This window comes from Stigmatopora nigra, chromosome 5 (assembly GCF_051989575.1).
Source record: "Stigmatopora nigra isolate UIUO_SnigA chromosome 5, RoL_Snig_1.1, whole genome shotgun sequence".
In the NCBI taxonomy this organism is placed as follows: Eukaryota; Metazoa; Chordata; class Actinopteri; order Syngnathiformes; family Syngnathidae; genus Stigmatopora; species Stigmatopora nigra.
In genome coordinates this window covers 5340875-5358627 of record NC_135512.1, presented here as the reverse complement: position 1 = coordinate 5358627, position 17753 = coordinate 5340875, and the positions used below count along the sequence as shown (strand labels likewise).

At 39.5% G+C, this 17753-nt stretch overlaps 1 protein-coding gene across 11 annotated transcripts; it reads left to right on the top strand.

The window, feature by feature from the left end:
* The first annotated feature begins 388 nt into the window (after positions 1–388).
* On the top strand, positions 389–17731 carry tjp3 (tight junction protein 3). 11 transcript variants are annotated; one of them, XM_077717970.1, is made up of 29 exons: positions 389–613; positions 5855–5911; positions 6391–6515; positions 7096–7198; positions 7318–7612; positions 8204–8307; positions 8375–8567; positions 8638–8713; positions 9244–9350; positions 9413–9494; positions 9574–9732; positions 9821–9933; positions 10609–10699; positions 11210–11292; positions 11752–11848; positions 12072–12160; positions 12245–12317; positions 12393–12466; positions 12549–12624; positions 12699–12855; positions 13266–13374; positions 13452–13671; positions 14129–14430; positions 14509–14588; positions 14946–15156; positions 15241–15341; positions 16033–16617; positions 16987–17045; positions 17130–17731. In XM_077717970.1, exons 2-29 carry the CDS (start codon positions 5864–5866, stop codon positions 17251–17253), a joined length of 3936 nt encoding a protein of 1311 aa, XP_077574096.1. In that variant the 5' UTR covers positions 389–613; positions 5855–5863; the 3' UTR covers positions 17254–17731. The 11 variants fall into 11 exon arrangements, with proteins under 11 accessions (XP_077574096.1, XP_077574099.1, XP_077574100.1 ...); XM_077717973.1 differs by lacking the exon at positions 389–613 and adding an exon at positions 811–910; XM_077717974.1 differs by lacking the exon at positions 389–613 and adding an exon at positions 1655–1793.
* The last annotated feature ends 22 nt before the right edge of the window (positions 17732–17753 follow it).

The following is a 17753-nucleotide window of genomic DNA, read 5'->3' as shown; positions in this document are numbered from 1 at the left end:
TATTCATAAAACTACATAATATCTTTTTTTCTGCCTTGAATCTTGCAATAGATAAAATAAGCAGCTGATTTAAATAATAAAGGTCATGGAATAAAAGTAATTCTACAAATTTACTGTCAATGAGGACAATTTTTAATGGTTTACTATATTGTGTATTTCATGTTTTAATCAATATTTACTTGATATGTCGGCTCTTAGCGTCCTCTAGTGGAGCCAATGCCACACTACAAATTGTTATTTTCCCCCAGGACGAAAATGAATATATGTATTTTATAAGCATTTAAAAATAACTATAATTGATTAATATGAGTTTTTTCAACGTGTTTTCTAAAAAATATTCAAGTTATTGTTTGTTTGTTTTTTATTCCGTGAATACATCCGCATGTGTTTGCAACCACGCCCGTTTTGGCATCGGGAGTCGCCCTTTCCACCTGTTGGAACAAGCAAGGAAGATTTAAAAACATCTACAAAGTTGTATTGCAGTTTCCCCGCTGGCCAAAAGTTTATTATTAACCGCAGAAACCAAGTGTAAGTAATAGTTGAGTGAGATTTTATCGCAGCGGGGGTGGTTTCACGATATATTGGATCGGTACAGTATCCGGAAGTCTTACAGGTAAGAGCATGTAAGAATGTATCAGGTACACTTTTTTATAAAATATAATAATAACAAGTAATGTAATCGCGTTAAAAGGGATGTGATAATTTCTATACACTTTAAAGAAGAAAATGTTATTTTTTTTAAATGTTGATTTGTTTTATAACGTGAGATAATTTTGATAAACGCGTCGAAAGTATGGACGGGATGTCAAATACTGCTTTGATTGTTGGCGTGTAGCATTTGTACACGTTTTTCTGTTTGTCATGTCCTCTTTGTTTCATTATTTATTATTTATTGGCAGCATCTGTAAAGGTGGGTTGAAAAGTTATGTGAGATCTTTGAATGCAAACACGTTTAAATTCCATCTGCGATGAGAAATGTGCCCGATGTGTTCATTCCACTGTCGCCTTTCTGGTTCGTAAAGTAGTCATGCAAGTTTCTACTTGGCTCAAACCGAGTTTCATCACAGTTTCGACTCATACAATCCTCGCTGATCACTTGTATGTGTATATATTTATTTATTCTTTGTGCAACTTCCTATACATGAACTAAACAACTGCATCGATATTTTGTGCAGTTATTCCATTTGATGTTATAGTACTTCTATAGTACTTGGAAAAGTCAATTGCATCTTCTAATGTTAATTTTTTATTCAATAATATTTTTTTTGTAAATCTGATTATAACTTCATTTTTAGGTCAGGGAAGCCAGGGACACTAACTAGTTGATCCAAGCAGAATGTAAAATATTTTATCAACAGTATGCACACAAAAAAACAGTCAAAATATTTAACCCTTTGGGGTGACTTAGTGATTTTATACATGGGTGTACTGCAAGATTTTTTTATTTTTATTTTTTATTGTAGACTGAAGTATATAAGCTTCTCTTTCGCCATGTAGTAAGTAGACCATCTGTATCCTCTTACCGATACTTGGGTCCAGAATCAGGAATTGATGACGACATGTCAACTCAATGTACCTCCAGGCTATTAGAATGCGTCATTGGTATCTTGTCAACGTACCTTGAATTTTATTGCTCGAGTAAGCAGAGCATCAGCAGGAGTGGAGTTCACATCCCTCCCTTGCTTTGATGCAGTACTTCTTTGTACTACAAAGAGCATGCCTTCATTTCAGGGTTTATTTAGTGATGGTATTGCCTGTTGGATTTGTTTACATCACTGGAATGAGCAGCTTAGGTTAACTGTGCCTTTGAGGAAGGAGTTGAGTTAGTAGCAACTTGTGATTTTATGCATAACATCAAACATAGTTGTTGTGCTCTACAATGATTAAAAGTCAAGATTAGCTGTTAGACCAGTGGTCTGCTTTATTGAGACATCAGTTAATATCATTTACTGTGTTTACTAATATACTTAAACTGTCTTTAGTAAACAATTTTAACTGATATGTCTAACAGATTTTTTTTATGTAACTACGCTAAAGGGACTGGAAACTGGATCGCTTGAGTGACATTTTGACGATTCTGACTTTGAAGATGAAAGGCTTTGAGTTTTATAAAATGTTAAAAGACTCGAGGCAGTTGCAAAGGCGACAATAAAAAGGACTTTAGAGGAGAAACAACTACAAGTACCGTCCTCAAATATAAGAGAAAAGAAAAGTAAGGTAAGGTATTATGGTTTATGACTTTGACTTGTTCAGATCAGGAAAATCAAAGTACCCAAAATACTCTTTCAGGATTTTTACTGATATGCTAAGACATTTAAAATGTATAACGGCGAATGAATGACTGAAATTTGTGTCTGACTATTAGATCATATAAAACTAATTGTACTTTTGCGCTTTTCCAGTGTAGTATGCATGTTTTTGTGATGTGGAAGGAAACCAGAGTACCCAGAGAAAGCCCGTGTAAACCCTCCATCCTAGAATACTAATTCACTGCTAATCTCAGTGAAAGTCTATTGGAAGTTTTACCCCATCAATGGCAGCCAATGAGTTAAACGTGTATCTTATGAAGGGGGATAAAAATAAATGTTAAATATTAGCATGACTATTTACTTTGCTACACTACTTCCTATGTATGCGAAGATACCCACGAAGCTTTACTAAAGTCAAGAGGCGTTCAATTATTAACAGGCCAGCGCTCTCATTCCCCCGTCGTAACCATAGTTGCCGGCCTACTCCAAACCCAGCCTGGTGGGAAAAAGTCTCAAATTGGCTAGAAAAGCCCGCATACCACTGAGACTTGGAGAAGGCGGACCGCCAGGGATGAACCCTAATAAGAGCAACTGAGCCTGGATTCCTACTTTTGCATTTTGGGATCTTCTTTGCCTGCCGTGTGGTCTTTTTATGGATTTCACACGATAAGGTGACCACTCGAGTTGTGGTGGTCGTTATGAACGCGACCCAGCGGATCAAACTAATGAAGCACTTTGGTTCCGTCCCGCCGGAGCCCCCGCCGCCTCTGCTGGTGGTCCCTGTAAGTCAGAGAGCCCTTTAATGTTTACTGGAAACTCATATGCATCCACAAAATGCCAAAGCATTGGATGAAACTTTCATTTTAAAACTACCAAAGTGGAGCAATTTGAATATTCAACAGTCTTTTGGAAAACAAATTGAACTGAATGGGTAATGATGCCGTTGATGGTGATTGATGTCCAATTCAATATTGTCACATTCCAAGTTGGGAATGTTAAAATAACTTATATAAGTTAGTGTTTCTGAAAAAATGCATTTTTACTTTTAATATGTAAAGATTCTATTTCCCTCCATTTGATTATTTTCAGATGTTGTGGAGACCATTTCCCATCCAAATATAGCAATTTTAGCTTTTTGTGATCATTCCTGTATTTATTATGAATATTTTTTTTTGAATAATGCATTTCTGGAGGTTACAAGACAAAAAAAAGTATAAAATATTCGTCCGCACTTGTCTTTTGTTTACATTTTTACATTTGTAGTCTACTATCACTAAATAAGGGGAATTGCAATCATTAATAAGTGTAACAATTGGCCGAGGTTGACAGGTATGCTATTTCGACCCGTCACAAGACTGTTTTAATCTTGGCAAAAATGTGCTTTAAGCAGTCAAAGGCTTACAACCAACCCCCTTGTACGTTTTCCAGATTAAAATGAAACTTAGACAATTCTACCAAATATTTAACATGTAATCAACCGCTCTTTGTTATCATTTATACGCCCCCACGGTCATTGCAGTGGTAGTTCAGTGTTTAATGGAGTGTATCTGAGTCACTGCATGAATGGTCAAAGTGCGGGTTGGGAGGAGGCGGAGCTCTTCCCAGGTGTATCTTCCCTCCCTCCATTCCTCACATCCCTCCTTCCCACCGCAACCCAGCAGCGCTCATATCGTGGCTTTTTTCCCCCGTCTGTCCATTGGGAGCATCAGATTTCAGTAGCTGGACGAGTCGGCTTTTATTGTGGTTGCGCGTGGAATATGATCATCCACCTGTGTCTTTGCGTCGTGGTTGTTGTCAGGCTCGGCGATCCCAGTGGGAAATGGAAGTGAGGTTCAAAGACCAAGAGGTGAGACACAAAATGGCAGCTTAATGAGACCTGTTGGGGGGTTTGGATTTACATTGATAGGCTTGAATTTATTTGGAGTTGTTACGTTGAGGGAATTTGGGAGTTGAGGTATTGTTTTTGTATTGGTTTGTCGTTATGGAATGGGAGCTGTGTTGTTTTTTGGACTTTTGGCTACTGCTTTCATTCTTGAGCACATATTTAGGATATTTTGTATCGTTTTGATAAGAAGCGCTACTGCGTGAACTTTTTCCAGGTCAGGCAAAGAGATACATAAAGAGGGTGCGTTGATTTTTATCTGTAATTTGTTTTATTCACTATGTTAAAGGTTATTTCATTTTGATTATTATTTTCTCTTCTATTGCCATTTTATTGATGTTATCTTTTATCTGTACTTTAACTTATTATAAAAAAATAATGCATTCTGTTTTGAATTTTTCATTTCAGTTTAAATTCAATGTAATTTGATTATCAGAAAAGTAGGATTATTTTCTATTCATTTATTAGCAATATCTGTTATTTTCAATTTAATTAGAAATTAATTACACTTTCACATTTCTATTGATTATTTTAAGGTGATTTGTGGCTTCAATTTTTTTTATCCTGTGATTAATAACAGTGTAAAATTAATTTATTTTCAAAGTAATCTTTTTTTCTTATTTTCATTATTCCTCTTCAATTTTTATTTTTTTCTTGCTTTTTGAATTTCTGTCTTTTAAGATGAATTTGCAATAAAACAGCACCCAGAAATAAGCAAATTGGCAAAACTATGCAAATACGCTTCCAGGATGTATTTAATAATAGTTGTAAACAAGTAGTACCTTAAAAATAAGTCAGTGCGGGGGAAAGGGGACTTTTTCAGGTTAAACAGTCGGGTCATTTTATTGGTGTTTAGGTTAATGATCAACTTGCTGTCATACAAATGCCCTACTGTTAGCGCTCAATGAGCTCACATCCCACAGCACATTTTTCCTACCCTGACGGCCTTGTCCACTGCACAAATATTCACATTCACCATACCAACTGTCTTGTCATTTCTTCAAAAGGTTGACAACATAGAATACTGCAGGTCGTCTTTGCTTCGTTGACAAAAGCTGGCAGTACTCGTTTCCCTCTGGAATGTGTCCTCCTATTGCTCGACTCGCTTTAATTTTCATGTTAGGGAAGAAAAATATGTTGAAATGTGACTGTGTCAGTCAGTACAAAGTAGGCTAACTTTTTAATGACTGATTACAGACTCATGTTTAGGATATAAAAGTCTATTTTATCCATTATTTGATGTGGGGTGCTGAAAATATTACCACCTTTGATAAGTATTAAGTATTGAAGTATGATAAAATTAATTTGTAGAATATTATGTTTATCAGTTTCAAGCAAATCAATTACATTATGAACAAACTTCAAGCAGGGCTTAATTAACCCTTAATACTGGGTTACATTTTTACAGAGCATTTTTGTGTGCTTACTGTGCAGTAAAACAAACTTTTGAAGGGTTAAATTGAAGATATTTACAATCATAAACCTTAAGTCTTTCCTCACACACATATACACATGCACGCGCGTGTACACACACCCCGCCACCACTATACTGGTCCATCCAGATAAACATAAATTAGTGCGTGCCGTGTTCGGGCTGCGCCGTACCCATTCTTCCGGCTTCTCTTGAACGCCACGTAAGGTGTAAATAGCAAATCCCAAAATGTAGCTTTTCTTGTTATTATCACTTTTTGTAATATTGTCCTGTGTTTTGTGTTTTCTTCAGAAATCAGGCATGGAGGAGCTGACAATATGGGAGCAGCACACAATAACGCTGAACAAAGTGAGTTCCTGTTTCTTACTCTATGGAACTATGTCGTAGTAGGAGACCTGTCGAGAGGGCGGTGTTGCTGTTTTGCAAGATTAATTGGCTTGGGAATCACAAACCAATATACTATAACCATGTCACAAAGCCTATTTTTCCTACTATGTCTTGTATTGAATAATGTATTGGTCTTGCAGTTCTTCTAAAGGTTTAGGCAAATAGTAAAATTGACCTTGCAACAGGCATGACAGCAATATTTGCAGATTATGTAGTGATCCCGTATCAATATATTCAATGGACAATTACCAACTGTGGGTTTGTCTGCACAACAATCAGCTTGAATTTCAAGCGACACACCCTACCACAGGAGTCCATTTGTCGCCGGTGCTGCATACCATCTGAGCTGGAATGTGCCCCCTCTGTCAGCTGCTGCGTTTACCTGCTTGCATGCTTTTCTCCTGTCCGCCCACCTTCATTCCAATCTTTACCAATGGCAGGATTCCAAATTGGGTTTTGGCTTTGCCCTATCTGGAGGCAGGGAAAAGGCGTATATGGACAGCGGGGATTCGGCGGTGATCGTGTCTGACGTGCTGCCTAATGGACCCGCCATGGGACGTTTGTTGTAAGTGATAACTCATTGATAACTCATTGATAACTCATTGATAACTCATTGATAACTCATTGATAACTCATTGATAACTCATTGATTACTCATTGATTACTCATTGATTACTCATTGATTACTCTTTGATTACTCTTTGATTACTCTTTGATTACTCTTTGATTACTCTTTGATTACTCTTTGAATACTCTTTGATACCTCATTGGTAATCCATTGGTAACTTATTGGTAACTCTTTGATTACTCTTTGATACCTCATTGGCTGCCTTTGATACCAAAAGAGGTCTGTTTTTTGTTTAATGTTTACTGAATTCTCCCAAAAATTCATGACAAAAAAACTTAAATATTTTCTTAAGGAGATTTTAGTGATGATCATACCGAACCCCTCTTAAACCTTAAAATAATTTAAAGAACAATATGACAATATATGAATAGAATAAAGCAAAATAACATAAAACTCAACATTAAAAAGGTGTTTTTTTTCATATGGCTTTTAATTTATTAAGATGGAGAGGGAGATTTCAATATATAGATTCCCTCATCCTCTGTCAGTATGTCCAAACATTATTTTTCCTTTGCAGCAACAAAGACCAGATTGTCATGGTCAATGGGTTCTCCATGGACAACGTCCATTCCAACGTCACCATTCAGGCCCTCAAGTCGTGCGGCAAGACGGCAAACATTGTGAGTATATGAAAATGCTGACATCCTCTTAACAACTTATTGCAAAACCTTGCATGACCCCAGCAAGATGTCCGTCACAATTAAAACCAGGACACGTGTTCCACACGCCTTGCTTTCAGACGGTGAAACGTCCTCGGAAAATCCAGATCCCCGCCACCGCCGGGCCGACTCGGGCCGCCTCCCACTCTAATCTGTTGGACCAAGACCCGCCCAGGAGAACGCGACGCTACTCGGATGCTAGCGACAACAGGGAGGCCAGCCGTTACCGCATCCGGGCGCGCAGCTCCTCGCCCGATCGCAACGGCTACGGAGGAGCGGGCCAATTGGTGTCGTCGGGGTACAAGAGGCTACCCCATAATGATGTTGTGGAAAAGCCCCTCAGAACAACTCTGGTTAAAAAGAGAATTTCAGATGGTGAGTTTAAGCAAAAAAATACTGTGTAAAATCATTCCAGAATTTGAGGGCATTTTGGCTTGCAGATTCTTGAAAAATTAGCCTTTGCTACACTTCTTTCCCCTCTGATATATATTGCAGAGTAATAGGTAATAAATTAGTAAAATTTTATATAGCTCACTTAATAGATCATTGTTGTTGTTTTTTAATTTCTTGATTTTTCTGATATTTACAGTTATTGGCAAAATAGCAGGTTTGAAAATCCATGCTGGTAGCTTTTTGTCTTAAATAGATGCTAAGTATTACTGCTAATCAAGAAAAAAATGATACGCATTCCTTGAATAATAATTAATATTTGCCATATTATGTTTATTAACACAAACCCTCCTACGTTTTTTATAGGCAGCTTGGAAACAAAAAAAATACACAAAATAATGGCATTTATACATGTTATTGTTTTAACTGTTTTATTTGACATGTAATTTGACAAGAAATAACTAGGATTTGAGGACATTTATATTTGTCTATTATATAAAACTGGGATGTGAATTGTGAAGAAAGTTTAGGAAATATATCAAGAACAAAAATATGATATATATTATTTGTTGTTAGAGTACGGCTTGAAGCTGGGCAGTCAGATATTCATCAAGCATATGACTGAAACGGGCCTGGCGGCAAAGGAAGGCACCCTGCAAGAAGGCGATCTGATTTTAAAGGTACCACAGTCTAAAACCAACCAGTTTTCCCTTTTGGTCACTCTCACATCACTCTCCCTCCCGCCAGATCAACGGCATGACCACGGAAAACCTCTCCCTGTTAGAGACCAAGCACCTAGTGGAGAAGAGCCGCGGCAAACTGACCATGACGGTGCTACGCGACCATCGGAAATTCTTGGTTAGCATCCCCGAGGTGGAGGACAGCGCCCCCAATAGTGAGGATGAGCGGCGGCGGAGAGGCAGTAGCTCCGAGATGGAGGGTGAGATCAAGTGTTGACCGGCAGACAGTTGAAGACTTTTTTACCCTCATTTTGGTGCGCTCGGCTTTAGACATTTCAGACCTGGATGATCGCTCGCATTCTTACAGAACGTCTCGCCAGCCCACAAGAGAGAAACGGACGCACAGGTATGTCAGTCATATGACCGAAAGCACATGTTTGTGTATACACGGGCCGCCCCCTTTGTATTTTTACTTTATATTTAGGTTATTTTGTCTGCCTCCAAGTTCCAGTTCTTACAATTAGTGAGCAAATTTACTGTTTCAATACTATGAGAACACACTTTTTTTAACTTCTTAAATGCAATTTTCCTTCTTTTTTAAATGTGGATACATTTTTTTACTATATTTTTCTATTTGAATAATTTTTATGTATTTATTTTATTAAAAAGGACACTATTTTTGAGTCGACATTTAGTTTGAATGACAAAAAAACTGAAAGGAACAGTAAATACTGACTTTTCTATCTTTTAAAAATGTTATGTAGCTCTCCTAGAATTTTTTTTCCATTTTTTTATTGAAAAAAAATGGTAAAAACTACTAAAATTCTCCTTATAATTTTTAAATAAAAGAAATAAGGACGTTTTAAAGTGGTTATTTCTACTGTTTTATTCATTTCAGTACCTTATAGTAAAAATATGATTGTTTTTCTTCAACAGCAGACCTAGAGCAGAACTTCCTTCTTTGGTGGTCAAATCAAGGGATCCTTCTCCCGTGCGCTCCACTTTACCTCGACCCCCCGTGAGAGTCTACCCATCCCGCCAAGGTCAGTCCCGCCAAAACTGACCGTCACATCCGTTCCTCCACCGACGTTTTGCTTTCTCTCAGCTCGATCTGACTCGGAATCGGACCGCGGCGCCTCGCCGCCTCCCATCAGGACAGATAGTCTGAGCCATTCCAGCAAATACAAGTACACAATACACGATTTTGCACGATTTTTGTGAAATGATGCATCTGTGTTTAAATTTAAAACAAACAAACAATTGCAGAAGCTTGTCTGGATTGTCCACCCTGCCCAACCCAAAGTCCTCCCCGGCCGCTCACAACTGGTCTTCGTCCAGGCCCACTTCGTCGTCCTCGCGGCCACGGAAACCCGTTTCGGACTCGGACTCCAGCGGTTCGCCCCGAGGAAGCCCCAGCAGATATAAGTAAGTTGTGACTGATATTCGAGAGGATTTTAAGTTTAAAAAAAAATAAAACAGCAGTTCCGGTTCTGATTGATTTCTTTGTTGGCAGCCCAAGAGTTCTTCCTTCTGCCATGTCCCACACTAGCCTGAGATCTTCCCCAATTTTGGTGCGCCAGGAGACCCCAAGGAGGGTCAATTCTCCCTTGAGAATCCCACCCCCAGGTTAGTACTTTCCAACATTTAGGAAAACTGACAATTCTAATCTCAAGAAACCAAATGACATATTTTAGGGTAGAAAATGTCAGATTGATTGTAAATCTAAGAATGGAGAAGGAATTGGCCTTCTGGAATGTTGCTTTTGACTTAATCAACTAGGCCAGGAATGGGCAAACTACGGCCCGCGGGCCACATACGGCTTTTTAATCCGGCCCGCCGACATTGTCCAATTTTTTGGAATTTATTTTTTACCCCAAGATGGTGCCGTCACGCAGAAGCCAGTGGCAGTAGCTCTGTCCACTTTTATTTGTTTTTTTGTGTTTTACAGCCCCTCTATCTTCTTTTAAATTTTAATTTTTCTTAATACCTCCTTTTTTTCCTTTACTTTGTACTTTATACTTTTTACTTTAATGATGAGTGATGGGTATATTAATACTTTAGCCCTTTTTCTGTTTATGTTTCATATGTACTGTTAACGGATGCACTTTTTTACATGCATCGTATCTTGTGCTGATCTGGCCCATCTGTCAAATTTTTAAAGTCAATGTGGCCCTTGGGCCCAAAAGTTTGCCCACCCCTGAACTAGGCTAACATTGCAACATCAGATGAAAGTGAGCAAAATATAATTTCCGCTTGAGCCCAGAAAACCGCATTCCTAACTTAACTTCCGATGTCTTCCAGACTCCGAGTCAGAGTCGGACGGCAGCTCGGCGCCTCCACGGAGGCGCAGCAACACCTACAGTCAGGACTCGTACAACAGCAGCAGATACAGGTACACATGAAGACGCCGTCCCCTCCTAACCCCACCTCAACACCCTCCTGGGAAACTGACCCAACAAGGCTTTTATTTTTATGCCTTTTTTAAATTTGATTCAGCCTCTTTTTTTTTTAAAGTTACAAAAAAGGCTACATCCTCTATCTTGTCCTTGTTTTTATTTTTCACATGCGTGTCTGATTGGATTGTAGCCCTTTGAAAATGGTGTAATTTTTGGGTTGTATCATTGTGTGTTTAGCACTGAAATAAAAAGTGACTTTCATTGAACATGTCCCTCTCCATTATGTGGCCAAGTTCTCATAAAATAGAAGATGCTACCATGCGATACATTTTAAATTATCAATAGTCATCACAAAGCCGTCAAAGAGAGGAGTCCCCTCAGAGACGCAAAGGTGAATATTCCCTCATTCGTATTAGGCACATGCCCAAACCCACCCCATCCTTCCAAATGTAACCGAGACTTGTCTTCCTCTTCCCTCACTCCCGCCTCCCTCTCGTCTTTTGCAGAGTTGTGACGGACGTGAACACGCAACCGGAAACGGGTCGACAAAGTGTCTCCGGTGTCCCGGTCGGCGGAGGCCCGCGCCGAGGTGAGTTCAAAGAAATGCTATAAAAAGAGTAGTTTGATAGTTTACGGTTAACAGGTTTTCTTTTGATTAGTCCATAAATCTTGTTTTTTTTATTTCCTATTAATTTAGTCTTAACATGTTTTTTTCTTCTTTAACTCACTCTGTTGGTCTGTGAATATTATATAAATATTTATCTGTGTCATTGTTTTCCAAAGTGGATTATGCTTTCCACAAGTACTATAAAATTAAGGAAAACCAAAATATATGCATATTTTTTATTAGTACTTACCTTTTAGATCATTTCGAAACTCTATTGATTAACTAACCATCAAAATTGATTAACTTGACAAAATGTTAAGTAGTAGTAGTAATTAATTGTGTCCCTGCTGATGATCTCTTGTCTATTTTTTGTTAGTGAAACTATATTTGAAATTGATTTTGGTAAATGCATCACTGATAATAAAATGTGAATGCCTACAGTTCCATCCGAGTCGGATTCAGAGGCCAGTTATACGTCCGTCCCTCGCAGACACTCCACAGAAAGTGACAAGTCAGAACGAGCCAGAAACAGATACAGGTAGGACTTTTCACCCATTAATCTTTTTTTTTTCATTATTATTATTTTAACAAGACAACATCAACCTTGCTTGTCGTCCCCCAAAAATGTATGAATGCTTGCTTCATTATTAAGGCTGCTCAGTATGCTTAAATGACAAGAAAACATTTTTATGCAACAAATTGCAGTTTAGTAAAACTACTCATTCACTATAATATGATTAAACTAATGGAATTCTATTTAGAGTCCTTTCTGAGGCAAAGCCATCAAATGAAGTTGTGAAATCAGAAGCACCTCGTCGGATTCCATTGCCTGTCCACCCGCCACCTGATGGTGAGTGCATTCAAGAAAATTGTGTATTATAATGGTTTGTGAGTAAGAAAGAGTACATGGATGATCCTTTTCTACATTATTCAGATTCCTCAGACTCCGACGAGCTGTCCCACCTCCGGAGGTCAGGCAGCTCGGATCGTGGCGACAGCAGACGCGGGTAAAATGGCACTAAAAATCACTGGATTGCTAAAACCCAAAAAAAAAAATAACTTTAACGACTCCCGTCTTGCAGTGCTCCCAATGCGGCTCAAAATAGCGGCACTATGAGGTCCGGAATCTCCGTGAAGAGCAAGCCATCAGTCAAAGGTAAGTCCTGCGTCTCATTTTCCGTCAAAGGAATGAATGATTTCCACATTTAACACATTTTTATGATGATTTAACAACACAGATTCTGCTACCGCCAAACCAGTGGAAGAACCCATCTACTCCATACCCCCAGATTCATACCCGACAAGCCACCCAGGGTGAGTCTTCTCAGGTCTCAAACCCCTACCCAATACTGTGATCAAACCCTACTGTTGTGTTTGCGGTTCTCAAGGTACAGCTCAGACATGCAAACGGTGTCGTTCATCAAGGAAAGCAGTGTTGGCCTGAGGCTGGTGGGCGGAAACGACGTGGGTATCTTTGTGGGAGGGGTACAACCCAACAGCCCCGCCTACGAACGGGGGATGAAAGAGGGTGACCAGATCTTGAAGGTAATGGTGGCAAACCAAATGTTATTTCCAAGAACCATTACCCAAACGTATTGACGTCACAAGTAATCTAGGACTGCAACAATTACTAGACAAATTATTAATTAGGAAATGACTCACCAAATTGTCTACTCAGCCTCTTAATTGCAAATATTTTTGCTTTATAAATTTTTTCTTTAGGATTTAAGGTCATTTGTTTAAAAAAAAAAAACTGAAGTCTTTTTCCATTGCTAAAACAATTTGTCCAATTTCTATCATACTTTTATAAATAATACCTCATGAGTTTTTTTAGAGCAGCAAAAAATCACAACTGTGCCAAATATACACAAATATCCAAGTTGCCATATTGGATACCAATACTGAGACTCAAGACAGAATCCCCATAAAATACTACTTCTCTTCAATCATAACAGGTGAATAACACCGATTTCAGCCATTTCACTCGAGAGGAGGCAGCAAATTTCCTGCTTAACGTCAAGAGAGGAGAAAAGGTGGACATCCGCACTCAGCACAAGATGGACAGTAAGTCCAATAGGACAACAGTGGTGAACACCTGCCTCCAAGTTCCTTCATATATGTTTGTTTCCCCCCTATTTCAGTCTATAAAAAGATCCTCAAGTCCAACCTAGGGGACAACTTTTACATCCGCACGCACTACGACCACGAGACCGATCACCCCATTGGGCTGAACTTCACGCGAGGTGTAGTGTTCAGGGTGGTGGACACCATGCATCGTGGAAAGCTGGGCAACTGGTTGGCCATTCGCATGGGTAATGACCTGCACGAGCTGGATAAAGGCACCATTCCAAACCAGACCAGGTGAGCTATTTGCTTCTCCAAGGGAAAATGCTGATCATTTTAAACACATCAAGTCAGAATGACAATGCAACCCATTATTTTAAAATGACTAACGAATCTAAGTCAATTTTACGCAGCTCACGCTCTGGAAGGCGCTAAAATGCTTCTTCATATTATGTATCTTATAATATTAATTAGATGGAAGCTGCTGGTTTTCATCATAGATGATCTTCAAGTTTTAATTGTTAAAAGTCATCAAAACTGTTCATTCTTAAACTGGTGAATTTTGCCAAAAGTAACCCAAGTTTGGTTTGCCCAATCTGGCAACCCAATTTGAAAACGGCAAATCCAGAAATAGTTCATAATTTGTGAAAAAACTTTTTTTACCTCTTTTTTTCAATAGCATATACAAGTCTAAATTTAAAATGACCAAGCACCACAATTTCATTCTAATGTCGGTGTGTCAACTGTCCTTCAGGGCGGAAGTGCTGGCCACTCAAGAGCAAACCCAGAGGGCGACCGGCGAGAGACCCGTATCTGGTCCTCGGGCAGAATTCTGGAAACTACGAGGCCTCAGGGGCAACAAAAAGAATGAAAAGAACTCCCGGCGTACACGGGACGACCTCTTGCAGCTGACTATTCAAGGCAAATTCCCGGCTTACGAGAGGGTCCTCCTCAGAGAAGCCAATTTCAAGCGACCCATCGTTATTCTGGGACCTCTGAACGATATCGCCATGGAAAAGCTGGCCAGAGAGATGCCGGATGAATACGAAGTGGCTGGTTAGTCAACTTTAACACTTTAATGCATTGTTTTTTTTTTTAATGTATTCATTTATCTAATGTTTATATTTTCATCAGAGATGGTTCCTCGCAGCGGGGGTGGCGACAACACCTCAACGGTCATCAAACTCGACACTGTGCGGAAGATAGCTGAGAAGGTGAGCTTAAGCGGGGTGCTCAAACTCATTTTTGTTCATGAAATGAAACTCCTCAATTCACTAAAGCTTGATTTACAAATATGAGAGAAAAAACAGACTAAACAATACCTTGTTTTCAATAAAAAGGTTTATTTTTTAAAGAATTAAAAGCCATACTTTTTACTCTTAATAATAACATTTTGTACATATCGTTATGAATAAATGACATTTTAAATTAATAAAATCAAGTTAATACAATAAAATGCATAAAAGACAGAAATACCCTTAAGTGATAGCCCCCAATAACACACTTGAAGTTTTTTTTACGTCATGCACTGGTTACCAATGGCTCACTTTGGATTCCAATTACGTTGCCAGGACAAGCACCCTCTTCTGGACATAACACCCACCGCCGTGGAGAGGCTCAACTACATCCAATACCACCCCATGGTGATCTTCTTGGACCCGCACAGCCGCAAGGACGTCAAGGCAATGAGGCAGCGCTACAGCCCCGACTCCAACAAGAGCTCCAGGCGCCTCTTCTCGCAGTCTCTCAAACTCAGGAAAGACTACAGTCACCTTTTCTCAGGTACTTTGCATCCATCAAATACATCACGTACATGTAAAAAAATATATAATATTAAGTGTAAGACTTATTGCTTTGTTCATCCAGCACGTGTTGACTTGCAGCCTGGTTCCAATAAATGGTACCAGGCTCTGAAGGACAAGATTCGTCACCAACAGTCCAAACCAGTCTGGGTTTCTGAAGTCACGGTAAGGGTAATAGCAAATAGCATTTCTTACACAAGATTTATATTGACATTCATATACCTAATGTGTTCTCATTAATATTAGATTGTTTGCTTTAGGTACAATTAAGATGACTTCCAAGGGCATACCTGTCAACTTTATAAATGTTTCCCCTATTTGATACGTTTTATTTTTTTTTTTTATAACTTCAAATTCTGTATGCCCTAAAACAACTTTTGAACTGAAAACCCAGCTGATATTATCCTACTTTAAGCATGATATGCGCATGGGCATATCACCTTTCACCCGTCCTGCTTTTCACTATTTAAATACAGCGCGTTAGCTAGCAATGTACCCAGAAAGTCAAACTGTCAGCGTCACACAGCGAGATCTATACAGAATCTTGAATTTAGTGCACACTAATTAGGCACCCCATCTACTTTGGAGAAAATTTTAGACTTTTATGTGTGCCCTATGTCAGTAAATATGTGCCGCATTGCATTTATACATTTTTTTAATTGCTAAATAAGAGGAATTGCAATCATAAATAAGGCTGAAGTTGACAGGTATGAAAACATTCGCAGGCCTCGTGGCATAGCACAAAATGGTCACCGTGAGGCACTACTCTTTCACTAATGACACTCAGTAAGACGGCTCCAACATTAAGACCTACACAAGAAATCCAACGTTTCTTTGGTATGAATCTTTTATTTAGCTGGAGAGCGGTGCAGAACAGGACCTGGACGCGCTGGATCAAACTCAGTCCGACTACCTGAGCGCCGCCAGCGACCTGGAGGACACTGACGGCGAGGCATTCACGGACGGGGAGGCCTACACCGACAACGAAGAACTCGAGGAAGCCTACCCGGGTCAGGCCGCGGCTAAAGGCTCCAGACCGTCCGGCGCTGCCCTGGCTCGCTCGTCCGAGCCCGCCTGGGCCCACCGCGACACGGACGAAGAGGCGGACGCGGCGGACAACGAGCCTTACGATCAAGTGTACTCGCCTGGAAGAGAAATCCCGCCTCTGATGGACGTGCCGGAGCCCGCCACCATCCGCCGCCAGAGCCGCAGCCCACCTCTGCGTCACTGGGACGACGTTCCGTCAGTCCGCAGTTATTCCGACTCCGACTTCAACCACCTGGACGGGCTTTCTCCCTCCACTCTTTCAGACGGACCTCCAGATTTTATCGCCCCCGAACCATCGACGCGGTATTCTTACAGCGAGCAATCTCACGTGAACCAGGAGCCTGAGAGTCCCCAACAAGCTAATTTGTTTGCTATTCAGGACAAACTACAGCAGGTAATTTGTTTTTCTTGTTTTACTTAGGTCAACAATGTCTAAACCAGGGGTGGGCAAACTTTTCGGCCAGGGGGGCCACATTGACTTTAAAAATTTGACAGACGGGTCGGGTCAGCACAAGATATGATACATATAAAAAAGTGCATCCGTTAACAGTACATATGAAACATAAACAGAAAAAAGGACTAAAGTTTTGACATACTCATCACTCTTCATTAAAGTAAAAAGTATAAAGTACAAAGTCAAGTATACAGTATCAAGTATAATCCATAGCAACCGGGCTACAAAGAGAACTGACACTTTGATGGTCTTGATGGATGCTTTCCTGAAAATCTGGAGGTACAACCCAACATCTTGTTGTTTTTACAGGCTCGACAGGCAGAGCCGCAGACCCAAACAGAAGAGAAAAAGGCCCTCCAATTCATCGTGTAAGACTCACTAAGATCAGTTTTGAAGGGTCGAACAAGTTGAGATGCAAATTTTTGACAAGTGCCTCTTTTGAATTTCTCTAGGGTGGCACAACACGAAGCGGTTCAGGTCAGGCGATCGCACATTCGAGGGGGCATGAATAGCTCCGACGAGGATGAAAACAACGAGGATGAAGACATGGATTGGGGGCCGGCGACAGAACTCTAGACGAGTTACGTGCGAGATATTCCAGTTCATCGATCAAAGAAAACACTCCAATGAACTGTTTCATTAGTTAACATTTGCATATCCTTTTTTTAGTCAAGCAAATAACAACATTCATTTTTGTCTTCACTACACGCTAGTGAATTATCTCAAAATTTTTTTAAATGACAGTTCGTCTTTAGAAACTGTGTATTAAGACTTTTTTTCTATTTGGGGATTAGGATCAAAGCACAAATACAACCTCAGAGGATTTGTTGTGTTAATACTGAGCGTCCTATCAAATACATATTAAAATTTGATTGGTGCCTCGGAATTTTATCAATATGCGTAGTGTGGCCAGGAAAGGTAAAACTCATCTTTGTAAGACTGAACTTTACAATGAGATTGTTATACATTTTTTTTTCTATTACATTCCACCATGACTGTTTCATTGTTGTTAATCATTTTTTCTTTTTTTAAATAAACAGGTTTTCTAATTTTATTAGATCTTTTTTCCCAATGTG

Bases quoted from the DNA above. Each gene is read 5' to 3' on its own strand.
- tjp3 (XM_077717964.1), top strand. From the start codon at position 2,948: ATGAACGCGACCCAGCGGATCAAACTAATGAAGCACTTTGGTTCCGTC. The intron at 9,733-9,820 runs GTAAGTTGTGAC...CTTTGTTGGCAG, and splicing joins GGAAGCCCCAGCAGATATAA to CCCAAGAGTTCTTCCTTCTG. The intron at 14,589-14,945 runs GTGAGCTTAAGC...TTACGTTGCCAG, and splicing joins TGCGGAAGATAGCTGAGAAG to GACAAGCACCCTCTTCTGGA.